The sequence below is a fragment of the Acipenser ruthenus genome, chromosome 17, assembly GCF_902713425.1.
Source record: "Acipenser ruthenus chromosome 17, fAciRut3.2 maternal haplotype, whole genome shotgun sequence".
NCBI classification, from domain to species: Eukaryota; Metazoa; Chordata; class Actinopteri; order Acipenseriformes; family Acipenseridae; genus Acipenser; species Acipenser ruthenus.
This window is the reverse complement of record NC_081205.1, coordinates 16,716,945-16,730,247: the sequence shown is the minus strand read 5'-3', so window position 1 is coordinate 16,730,247 and position 13,303 is coordinate 16,716,945. Positions and strand designations below refer to the sequence as shown.

Here is a 13,303-nt window from a genome sequence, read left to right as displayed (position 1 = left end):
TAAACACTTCTTTAATAGCACTGCATGAACCGATATCGAGCTCTCCACAGAAACCAGGTGCTCACAGTCAGATGGGGGTCATTGGGGTTGATTGGGCTAATTTACAATTCAAAGTGAAACAAGTGAAGAAACAGATGCTGGGATCTGCCATGACTGCTCCTTTTCTCAGACTCTGTGGAGAACAGTGATCCACATACATCCAAGCAGCTGTTTCGTGTTGTTTCGCTTGCAATGGTAAATGAGTCCAAACACCACCAATGAAAAGAAAAAAGAAAGCCATTTCCTATACACACAGTAAAAGACAGTTACTGTAAACTCATTTGCAGGACATCTTGGCTTTAAAATGTCGATCAGCTAGCCTTGACATTTAGCCTTGCAGTTCAGACTAGCCTTGCAGTTCAGAACACCAGCTCCGTCTAGTGGAGACAAGCAGGAAGTTCACATGCAGTGGATAGTTCCTATGCAATGAAGGAGCACTTGTTTAAATTTGGGGGGAATGTAAATGTCTTTCATTAGGCAGCTAAGGCATTGTCACTAAGACACACACTTCAGTTTAGGGGAATGCAGTCCTGCATGGGGGGACAACACTGCCCTGACTGAGTGTGGAGATGATTTACCACAAAGATCAGGCTTGCCAGTGATTAGAGCAATCGGATTGTTCAATCAGTAATAGATTACTTGTATAGTCTGTCTCTGCTCTACCTCTTCCACAGTGTGGAAACCAGGCACAGCTAAGGAGTGACTAATTAGGCTCAAAGCTAAACCTGCAACCGAGCCCAGGGCTATGCAATGGGACTGATTTTCATCGACGGCTTCATATTTAAACCCATTTATTATTATTATTATTATTATTATTATTATTATTATTATTATTATTTATTTCTTAGCAGACGCCCTTATCCAGGGCGACTTACAATTGTTACAAAATATCACATTATTTTTACATACAATTACCCATTTATACAGTTGGGGTTTTACTGGAACAATCTAGGTAAAGTACCTTGCTCAAGGTTACAGCAGCAGTGTACCCCACCTGGGATGGAAACCACGACCCTCCGGTCAAGAGTCCAGAGCCCTAACCACTACTCCACACTGCTGCCCCTTACTACTTGAGCCAATAATATAAAGTACAATCTTGCCCAACCTTTAAGCAAGTTATTTCCATGTTTAGAATGGACATGGTATCTCTTAGCACTCAGAATGAGTTACTTTAAATACCTGTTTACTTCCTCTACATAGTGCTGCTGAAAGCTACTAAACCAGCATTTTCAGATAAAAGATTGTAAGAGAACTAGCTAACCAAATTAAGACACAAAATAACCCCACAGGGCAGTGCTGACTTTAGTGTGTGTGTATAGCTGTGGATAAGTCAGTGTGTGTAGTTATGTACGAGTCCCTCACGCGTCAGTGTGTACAACAATGGATGTGTGTAGATCAGGATGAGGCTCTCCCTCCCAGTGTGTGTTTCGCAGGTCGACTGAGCTGCCCCAGTGTGTGTATAGCAGTGGACTGAGCTGCCCCAGTGTGTGTATAGCAGTGGACTGGGCTGCCCCAGTGTGTGTACAGCAGTGGACTGGGCTGCCCCAGTGTGTGTATAGCAGTGGACTGGGCTGCCCCAGTGTGTGTATAGCAGTGGACTGGGCTGCCCCAGTGTGTGTATAGCAGTCGACTGAGCTGCCCCAGTGTGTGTATAGCAGTCGACTGGGCTGCCCCAGCGGTTACCTGTCATCAAGCTCCACTCTCTTCATGCTGTGCAGGTGCAGCACAGCCAGGACAATGGCCACCAGGAAAATGGCAGCGCAGCAGACCCCCACACTGATGTAGAAGACGCGTGTAGAGGTGGTGGGGGCTGCGTTCACCCCATCGACTGAGTCAAGGAGGAGAACACAGGTGCACATGTCAGCAGCACTCACACGCAGGGCTTTGCTATGCTTTGCTCCTTTATCATACAAAATTAACATCACAGAAACTGTAAAAATCTTCCATCTCAAAGTATAACTGTCCTACTATAGTCAAGTGATGGCAAGCGTATTCTGTCTGTTTCTGTTACCACAGTATATTTCTTTAGCCACTTGCCTTTTCTTCTAAAACTATCAAAGGAAGTAGAAATGTGCAGCTCTTTTGATAACTTTTTAGCGCATATAAAAAATAAATGTCATGACAAAGTTAACAAGCCAACCTGAAAAAAACCAACAAAAGATTGTAAGTGAAATGGCCTACGATTGACTGTCCTGCATGTGTCTGCTCCCAGGAGGATCAGCGCACATGGAGGTACAGCCTGGAGAAATGAGCACTTACACACAGGCAGGCTGCTGTTCTTACTGCTAGGAAACTGCGGCACTTTCACTTCCTGTTCAAGTCCTAAAAAGAATCCAAACAAAAAGTGAGCGTTACATACACTGCTGGGCCGTGAGCACGTAAAAGGTAACAAAGCATTTCCAAAAGGGCTGGAGGACTAACAGGACCGTCTGCACATTAAAGGGAAGCTGTACCCACATTATCCTTCATTTCTCACCCGTTTAATATCCTAGGATGATTCTCAGAAGTTGTTGCTGCTTCGATCATTATTTGCAATGCTTACCAACTACTCCTGCAAAAACTGCTTCTGATAAGAATCACAGTGAGGTGGGGAAGCAGATCAGCATTGCCCGATATGAACCATTGTGCTTCTGATCTACCCTGCAATACCAATGAAGAATCCACTTAACAGCATATGAAACGGGTAAGAAAAGAAAGAATAAGTTGCTTCAGATTAACTTTTTACTCGATTGCTTTTTTTTTTTTTTTTTTTTTTTTTTTTTTTTTAATATCTCTGAACTTTGCATGATGCTTGCAATCATTCAGTGGTGGTTCTTGTAAATCACTCGTATTTTGTGTGTTAAGTTTCTCTGACAGGGAGTTCAGGAGCTTCTCTTCACTTCTATTGCCTGCTGTAGATAAAGTGTCTATTTATTAGTAAGCGGCAGCACCATCTAGTGCACAGCTAGGTATTGTCAGAAAAACGAATGGAAACTTGAAAATGGAGACTGGCTGATATAGCTTACATTAAAATGTATCTATAGCAGGCAACCAGAACTGCAGAGCAGCTAACAAAAGACCCAAGTGCACTCCACTCCGAATGCTAACAATCATACAGCACGGGACAGCAAACAAAAAGAAAAGAAAATGAAATTTGAAGCAACTTATTATTATTATTACTTATTTCTTAGCAGACACGACTTACAATTGTTACAAGATATCACATTATTTTTACATACAATTACATTATTTTTTACACATTTTTTTACATACAATTACCCATTTATACAGTTGGGTTTTTCCTGGATTAATCTAGGTAAAGTACCTTGCTCAAGGGTACAGCAGCAGGGTCCCCCACCTGGGATTGAACCAACGACCCTCCGGTCAAGAGTCCAGAGCCCTAACCACTACTCCACACTTCTGCCCTATAACTTACTGTTTAAATATTAGGAAGATGTAGATGATCTACAGTATATTAGAGGGAGTAATTTCAGTACCAGTACTGTACTCCGCTCTAGTGATCTGTACAAGGCAAAACGAGATTCTCCCATCCACCAAATAAACCACAAAAGGAAACGTCGGATGTATTCTATTCAGAATCTCTGAAAACAAGTTGCAGCAAAATGGAATGTTAATAGCGCTGGAAACTTTTTTTTTTTTTAATGCTGCCTTTTTAGCTTAAAAGCCTCAATAACACGGCTCATATGATGAAAGTGATTTCTCAAAGAATTCATTGTTGAACGGCCCAAAGCCAGCTGATGACACCATGCGTTGGAAATGAATGTAATTGCTGCCCTTTTCTAAAAATAGCAACAGCTGAACAAAACACGTATTAGCTAATGGCAGTTTTGTAAATCACTTACTGCTGCAGATCCCTCTATTAAAATGCTTGTGTCTGCTCCGTTGACAGAACATGCAGTTCCATGAAATTGAAGCGACTGGTTCCCTAACCACTTCATGAGTCTGATCACATGTCAGAACGCATAGACTGTCTGCACCTAGTTTCATGCTGGAGACCTGCGCTCCAGGTGTGCCCTTTCCTTGTGGATTTGAGCTGAGCTACCGTGTATTCTGTTAGCAGCAAGCCATGACTAATGGTCTAGATTTTCATTATGAGGGAGTAAAACAAACAAACAAACAAACAGACCCAACAGTCGCCCCAGTCTTACTTTTGTAGCACATTTTCCTCCTCTTGAAGTTGAGCACTGTGATGTTCTTGGAGTTGTTAACGGTCAGGTTGAGCTGTATGATGAGGGTGACCTCTGCATCCACTTTCCCCGAACAGAACAGATCCACTCGAAAAACTGCACAAACACAAACACTTGCATTACAGCTGTCCAGTCCAGTTCTCAAAGTCCATCAGGAGACTTGAACTGCAGTAATGGAACTGAAGCTTCTGAGCAAGGTAACAGTGGTATTGTACATAGTCCCGTCGCTGTACAAGTTATCCTAGAGCATGTACAAGCACAGCCAGTATCGTGTCTATACAAGTTATAACAGAGAGACAGAGAGAGAGAGAGAGAGAGAGAGACAGACAGAGAGAGAGAGAGAGAGAGAGAGAGAGAGACAGAGAGAGAGAGAGACAGAGAGACAGAGAGACAGAGACAGACAGACAGAGAGAGACAGAGAGAGAGAGAGAGAGAGAGACCCACCAGACAGTGTGCACGGGACCTCTCCCCTTGCTGAGATGTTGCTCTGAGGCAGGTCCATGGCAGTGGGCTTGTCCACCTGGAAGCTCAGCTTATAGTCCACCTGCAACAGCAAACACACAGCTCCATTTCATTCTGCTGCACTTACCGGTAGTGAAGCTTCTTAATGTTAGGGAGTACTACAGGCCAGCAGTGCACTTTGATAAACCAAATTACAACAAGACAATGCTACTGTACACTTTTTTAAATGACTGTAACAACCTGTAATTAATTAACCCCTTCTCAAAAACATGCATGTCAAATATAGACATGAACCTTAGTGTTTATATTGAGATAGTAGATCATGAGAGGCTAATTTCTTTATTTATTAAGTCTTTTCCGTATAAACATGTACACATGTGATCACTGCACTTGGTAGTGAGCCACAAGGGACCCTGTTTAGCCTTTAACTGTGCCCGTCACTTTGCAGGAGCACGCTGTCTTTCTAGCCGTCAGCCTCCAGTCAGACAGAGGACTCTGGGAGGAGGGGATGCAGGGCAGGGGGCAGTCAGGGAACCCTGGCAGGAAGGGATGCAGGGCAGGGGGCAGTCAGGGGACCCTGGCAGGAAGTGATGCAGACAGAGGACCCTGGCAGGAAGGGATGCAGACAGAGGACCCTGGCAGGAAGGGATGCAGGGCAGGGTGCAGACAGGGGACCGTGGCAGGAAGGGATGCAGGGCAGGGTGCAGACAGGGGACCCTGGCAGGAAGGGATGCAGGGCAGGGTGCAGACAGTCGAAGCTAAAGAGCAGCTTCTCTCACCTTGGACTTGGCGTGCCATGTGAAGTGCAGGCTGTTGGTCTCGCTGGGCACCGGCAGAGTGAAGGAGAGCGCATAGTGGCTAATAACATCATCTCTCACGTAGTACAGTTCAGCATCCAGACCTGAAACAGAGCGCAACATTAGCAGGGATTTCACACACGGTTAACCTGGTCGAAAGAGTGCTTGAAATAGGCAACAGTTGATGTTATTCTAGTAATGTGAAAACAACCAGCAATCGAGTAAAAAGTTAATCTGAAGCAACTTATTCTTTCTTTTCTTACCCGTTTCATACGCTGTTAAGTGGATTCTTCATTGGTATTGCAGGGTAGATCAGAAGCACAATGGTTCATATTGGGCAACGCTGATCTGCTTCCCCACCTCACTGTGATTCTTATCAGAAGCAGTTTTTGCAGGAGTAGTTGGTAAGCATTGCAAATAATGATCCCTGCTCACAGCTTTTATTAAAAATCTTGAACACTTTCCTCTCACCTCTAAAAGCATTCTGAAGTTCCTCCCACTTGGTTAAAAAATTGTTTAAAAGAATCCTACCACAAAGGAAGCACAAACCTGCTGTGGCTTCCTCTGGCATTCCACAATCCCTGGTTTGGAAAAAATAAATCTGGGAAATCCCCAAATGTCTCTTTACTGAATTGTTTAACAGGTAAATGTATGTGAGAATCTACTAGACCAAACAGACTCCTGATGCAATGAAAATGTACTTGGCTTAACTGGCCTGAAATTGTGTATTCACAATAACCGTAGCTGTTATGCAAAATGATAGAGGCACCATCTTGTGAAATATAGGCCAAGTACAACTAAAATCACTGCTGTACATAATAGTTAAACAGCAAGGCACAACTTGCATTCAAATGAGAACACTTGATTAAGAAGAAATATATATTTAAGAAAAAGTCTGAAGTACCGGGTGTTCAATTAACAAATTAACAACTGAAAATGATGTGTGCTTCCTCAGCATATGTCCCTTTAAGACAATAATAATGATGACTATAACTGCCAGGCAGTTTTACGGCTTCCAAGCTCAGTACCAGCTGGAAATTTTGGCAAGCTGTAGCATTGTAGCACAAGTGTCAGCAACAGATCAGTTTTATGAATTCAAAATTCAAAATACTGCATTAGTTCATTATCTCACAATGCTTTATAAACTTTAAACACCATAGTAACCATGACCCTATCTACACACTGTAAAGAGTTCTAAGCTAAATTTTACATTTAAACTAAGGAGAGGTCAGAGGTCCCGGATCAAGGTAATTTTTGAATACAGCATATATGGGTTCCTAAATGTGTTCTACAGTAACCATAACCATATGTACACTAAGGAGTTATAAGCTAGTTTTACATTTGACTTTAGAGGTCAAAGGTAAGTTGATTTTTGGATAGACCATATAGGGGTTCCTATCTGTGTTCTATAGTAACCATTAACCTACATACACTCTGGAGTTATAAGCTAGTTTTACATTTTAACTTAAGGAGAGGTAAAAGGTCTCAGGCAAGGTCATTTTTGGATAGAGCACATATGGTTTCCTATATGTGTTCCATAGTAACCACTATCTGCACTTTGTAAGGAGTTCTAAGCTAGTTTTACATTTGACTGAAGATTTTGAAAGGTTTTTAAAGAAATGCGTCAGGCGGCCATCTTGCTTTACGAACAAACACAATTTTTTAAAAAGTACATTGTATTGGCACAGGGATGACATGACACTTGTCAACTTTGGAGTTAATCAACTAAACCAACTGAAGCAATTTTAAATTTAAGAACGAAAACATAGGTCTGGTGGCCCATCTTGTTTTATGAAAGAACACCATTTTGCCATATTTTAATTCTATTGTCCCCAGGATGACGCCTACCAAGTTAGGAGTTAGTTGTTTAAATGGTTTGCAAACAGAAGCAGTTTGATGTTCGGGTGCGTTTTGGCGAATTTGGTGGCAGACATTTTGATAGTAAAATTTACTACAGCAACTTCTGCTTCGCAAACTTGAAGCGGGTGTGGTTGCTGATGACATATGTGATGTTTCAGATCAATCTGTTCACCGCTTACCAAGAAGATTTTGAATGGTTTTTAAAGAAATGCGTCAGGCGGCCATCTTGAAAAAGTAAATTGTACCGACACAGAGATGATGCTTGTCAAATTTGGAGCTAAATCAACTAAACCCTGTTCAACGGAAGCGGTTTTAAATTGAAGAACAAAAATGTAGGTCTGGCAGCCATCTTGTTTTACAAGAACACCATTTTGCCACATTTGAATTCCACTGTCCCCAGGATGACCCCCACCATGTTAAGAGTTAGTTGGTTAAACTGTTTGCAAACAGAAGCAGTTTGATGTTTGGGACCCAATCTTCATGTCAGATTTGTCTATTTTCTTTTTTTAATAAAATAATTAAATAGCTTTACATTTTTTAAAAAACAGTAAAATGTTAATATTATTAACTGATGTCACATGTCCAACACAAATCCAGAGGCAGAAAGGTTTGTATCGTAGCACATAACTGTAAAATGAATGTTTTAATGCAAACTGCCAATGGGAGACTTCAAACCGCATTCTAATGTCATGCATCAATATGTAATCAAAGCTCTGGAAATTTAAGGACAGATGATCAAATCAACAAATTGTTGCATCTCTATACACAAGACAATTCTGAAAGATCCCTGTCCCTGACAGGGGATCTGGGACACCTGCTCACCCCTGGCTGACTACTGCACACACACTGTTAAATTGCAGGTTTATTTGCCTGGAAGACACTTCTATAAAAAAGACACTTAGCATAGCTCGGATTGTCTGGAAATATTACATCAAAAGAACTCCGAAAAACTCCAGGGGTTTTCTAAAACGGGCTTCTGCTGACTCTTACATAATTAGACTCCTTTTATATCGTTAGGATTTGATGTATCTGCAGAAAACGCACCTCAGGGAAGGAGTTGGGCAAATCAGACAGGACAAAGATTTCTAAAACTCACACAAACCTGCACAGGTACAACATGGGCCCACAGAATAGTACATCAGGGGCGAACACAGGACATTTACACAAACTAAACAGCAACTTCAATACCGCATTTTAAAAGGCATACAATTCAGCACACAGGATGTTCCAACGGAAACCATGGGTGAAGTCCAGGTCAGGGATGGAACTAGGGTTCCTATTGTATAGCCGTTTCACCCATTCCAGGTTTTAGTACAAGCTTCATTAGTCACAGTGTACAAGTAACAAGTTCAGGTGTGTCATACTATACTCATACTGTACCAAAACCAGGATTGTACTTAACTGCAATGCAATGGGAGCCTACAGGTCAAAGATTTGTAAATTAGTGTCCAAGTATCACACCACTCTAAGCTGTATTTATTGGACCTAATCTGAGCTATCTGTAAACTATGTATTTTAAATAAATAAATAGTGAAGTCTCATTGTTGCAAAAGTAGGGCTTATCAAGCACTTGCACAGATGGATTAAAATGTAACACATCTAAACACTTCCAATATAAATACGAATCGAAATGTATCAATAAATGTGAGGAGAGGATATTACTGTACCGCAAATAAAACCTAAAAGCAAATCTCAAGGCTCCTACACACCAGACACAATATGACAACCTAGAGCTTTATGACAAAGATCATCGCAATTATAAAAGACAGAGATGAAAGATAGTATTTGTGAATCCTTTTCGAAGGAACTGGATATGCCTGGTGTGTATGATTTATTGCCATATATGTTGAAATAACATCATGTTGATGGATATGTACCAGTCTTGATCATGGTCTTGTCATGGATTAGGGAGTGGTTAACAGGTAGAAAACAGAAAGTACTGATTAGAGGAGAAACCTCAAAATGGAGTGAGGTAACCAGTGGTGTACCACAAGGTAGGTCCTCTGCTATTCCTAATCTACATTAATGATTTAGATTCTGGTATAGTAAGCAAACTTGTTAAATTTGCAGACGACACAGAAATAGGAGGAGTGGCAAACACTGTTGCAGCAGCAAAGGTCATTCAAAATGACAGCATTCAGAATTGGGCAGACACATGGCAAATGACATTTAAGAGAAAAGTGTAAGGTACTGCACGCAGGCAATAAAAATGTGCATTATAAATATCATATGGGAGATACTGAAATTGAAGTAGGAATCTATGAAAAAGACCTAGGAGTTTATGTTGACTCAGAAATGTCTTCATCTAGACAATGTGGGGAAGCTATAAAAAAGGCCAACAAGATGCTCGGATATATATTGAAAAGTGCTGAATTTAAATCAAGGGAAGTAATGTTAAAACTTTACAATACATTAGTAAGACCTCACCTAGAATACTGTGTTCAGTTCTGGTCACCTTGCTACAAAACAGATTTTGCTGTTCTACAAAGAGTGCAAAGAATAGCGACCAGAATTATTCCGGGTTTAAAAGCCATGTCAGATGCAGACAGGCTAAAAGAATTGAATCTATTCAGTCTTGAACAAAGAAGACTACCCGGTGATCTGATTCAAGCATTCAAAATTCTAAAAGGTATCTGTGTTGGCCCTGGGATCTCTGTATGGAAGACAGCCTTTTGTTCCTTAACAGAACTCATTTTAAAATGAATGTATATAACCTCAGCATGGCTACAATACAGGGCATTTGGATGCTACAATGTACTGAAAAGTACAGAATTTGTAGAAGGGTAACGACTGTACATAAAGTACAGCTACAGGGTTGAGGTACAATTAATACAAACAGGCCATTCTAGTAAGGGTCTCTACAGACCCATTTTGAAAAAGCCTTGTTCAGTATTATATATACCACTGTTTAATGACATAGGGGTGCCACCCTTCATTTAGGTACTGTAGCCTGCAACAGAGGCTGCTGCAGGCTTGTAATTGCAGATAAGTGGCTGCATCACCGTAGTTTTTGGATTGCAGTGCCCACCGAGCTCAGTGCCAAATGCAGATCCGATATCAGCACAGGCAGAGTATTACAGGGCCGAGGGCACAACTTAACCCTGATCACTTTCCCATTGTAGACGCCTCTCCTCATTAAAAAAGGGCAAGCTGGAAACAGAGGCGCCTTCATCTACAGCATGACACTCTACTCATGCCTTTCTTCAGCCAGCAGCTTTACTGCCGCTCTGGAGCAAACCGCTAACACATAATGCAATGCAGCTCACAGGAGCACCCAGGCTGCCAGTCTTTAGAAGACCAATCAAATTAAAATCCATCTGCCAGCTGAAAACCATGTGCGGCCACTCCCTTAGAGAAAGCGTACAACAAGAGGGATTCAGACTCCAGCAGCGTCAGCCCCTCAGCTCTAGATACACTGCAGGTGTATCCCCCCACAGTATGCTCCCCCCACAGAGCACCAGTATCAGTGTGATGGCATCCTCTCTCTGATTGAAGGGTTTTAGTGGGACAGCCCTATTTAGGGGGGACATTTTTCATTTATATACGCATTTCCTGCAATACCTTAAAGGGTACCATAAGAACCTTTTTATTTTATTGTGTTACATGTTCCCATGTGTTGCTACAACTGTTTACGTAAGGTGTGTGTAAGGTGTGGCATCACATGTACCCGCATGGACCTCTCAACTACATTTCCCATCATCCTCCTGCTCACATATGTAACCAAGATGGATTTATCAGTGAGCAGCAGGATGATGGGAAATGTAGTTCTGAGAGGTCCATGCAGGTACATGGGAAGCCATCTTGAGGCAGGGAATGCGATTTAAAAATTTAAAAAAGTGGTCAAAATGTAAAAAAAAAAATTTAAACACACACCGTATGTAAACAGTTGTAATAACACATGGGAACATACACAATAAAAAGGTCCTTATGTACCCTTTAACATATACAACTACTGTAATTATTCCACTTAAAACACAAACAGTATGAACATGGATTTTTTCATTCATACCCATATGTTATTCCAGTTATGTATCAGCATTTATCAAATCATTTCTTAAATTAAATCCAAAAATAAACCTGTTTGTCTTTTTCAAAAAATAGGGAGAAAAAAAACAATGATCACATTTTGTACAAATATATTGTACACATTTATATTGTATACAAAATGAAAAAAATGGACCCTAAATGGTAAGCAATAATGTTTCGACTAAATTAATAACATACTAAAATGTGAGACGCAGCAGCAGTAATAATAATCACCACAATTGAAATGTGTAGCCTACAAGCCAACACTTGACACCCCTGAAGTTGATTCAACATGTTTTTGTACAATATGAACAGCATCAACTGTAACCTCACACAACTTGCATCAAACAAACACATTCCCTTCTAATAAAAGGACATTGAAACATCTAATTGCATTGAATTTAAAATTAATAAAAAGCAGAGCTTTCCAATTTCCGTCCTTTACTGCCTGGCCAAATCCTAGTGCCTGAGGCAGAGTTTGCAATGAAGGCAGACTTGGCCGGAATATAAAGCAGAGGCTGTGTGAAGTTCAACTCTTCAAGAAAGAACAATAAATCTCTTTGAAAATGGGGTGTGGAGGAAATCACATGCAGACTGAAAGAAAGGTCTCATAACATCAGAACAAGGCAGTTCATGAACAAACAGCAATAATGAAGTGAATTACAAAGCCACAGTGTGCAGGGATCTAACCCATCTCTCAGTTCTCACTCCAGGGGCAAGGACACTCTGCTGGGTTGCTGTAACCCTGTCATTTTAACCCGGCTCCAAATATTTGTATGCACAGTAGTATGTGTCTTATTTTTTATTGCAGTTGCTCCCAGGACTAGTAAACAAGAAGTAGAACATGTCATAACACTGGTTCCCTGAAATATAAATGTTATCCATTACTGATTGGGATATACCTCTGTGTAGCCCTAATTAAAAGGAGGTAGACTGGGAGGCTGCCCTTAACTGGTCCCAAAACCCAGATCTTGAGGACCAATGGTATATGGGCCACAGAACCGAAAAAAAAGTGTGGGGAGAAGCCACACCTCTCAGTGTCCGTGCTGTAAAAGGTAGCTACCCTAGGTAGTATAAGAACCAAGGGTTTGGGGGATCTAAGACATTCAAACTACAGAACCTGGTGGAAGCATTGGGAGGGGGGGGGGGGTTACCCATGTTGAAGCTCACAGCCAGCAAGCAGTGCTAGCCTGGACCCTAGTTTATTGGTTGCTACTTCCTGCTCCACGGTGTCTTGCTTTGAGGAAACTCTATACACAGCTCCAGACCCCCTAACCCTTCCACAGCTCACTTTGATCTCTGCTTTGTGCAGCTCTTGCACTGCCTTTTGTACTTCACTGCACTTATTGTTCCCACTAACAAAGAGCTTGGAGAAGTGCGCTCACATAGGGCCAGTTAAGGCCTTTGCTACAAACAAATAATAGAAAATCCTGTCAAATTGCTTCAGACTAGACAATTCTGCCAGATTATAGTGTGCTAGTTTACAGAGGTTCCGCAAAATCTAATAATGTACCTAAAAAAATAAAAGGTATAAAAATGACTATTTGAAAACAGGAGAAGTACGTCCAGGTATGCCCTGTAGTTCAAGGATTGCATTCATTTGCATTCAGTCTGACTTGGTGCCTGAGCACAGTCAGATTTACTTTGGTTTTAGGCAGACACGAGTTACAAATCATGCCGGATTCCAGAATAGACAAGTTCCAGATTGCAGAGGGTATCACACCATTAAATTCAATAGGGATTTGGTCGGGACCCAAAAATGATGCCAAATTATACAGAATGCCAGTATGTAGAGTTGGGGTGTAACGATTCATTGTATTACATGATATATCACATAGTAATATAAGTATGCATTGTTTATATCGTCATACAAGACCAGAAGCACAGCAGAGCCCACTGTAGATCACCAAGTGGTTCTTGAATGAAGAATAA

The 13,303-nt window shown here is 41.3% G+C and overlaps 1 protein-coding gene across 2 annotated transcripts in view; it reads right to left on the bottom strand.

The window, feature by feature from the left end:
• ryk (receptor like tyrosine kinase) overlaps window positions 1-13,303 on the bottom strand; it is a 116,204-nt gene that overhangs the window by 43,523 nt on the left and 59,378 nt on the right. For both annotated transcript variants that reach the window (XM_034038430.3, XM_034038431.3), the window contains exons 2-6: window positions 5,468-5,589; window positions 4,671-4,770; window positions 4,188-4,322; window positions 2,299-2,361; window positions 1,723-1,867 (exon numbers count right to left, since the gene is read on the bottom strand). In XM_034038430.3, coding sequence (XP_033894321.1) covers window positions 1,723-1,867; window positions 2,299-2,361; window positions 4,188-4,322; window positions 4,671-4,770; window positions 5,468-5,589 — 565 coding nt within the window. The remainder of the gene's footprint in view (window positions 1-1,722; window positions 1,868-2,298; window positions 2,362-4,187; window positions 4,323-4,670; window positions 4,771-5,467; window positions 5,590-13,303) is intronic.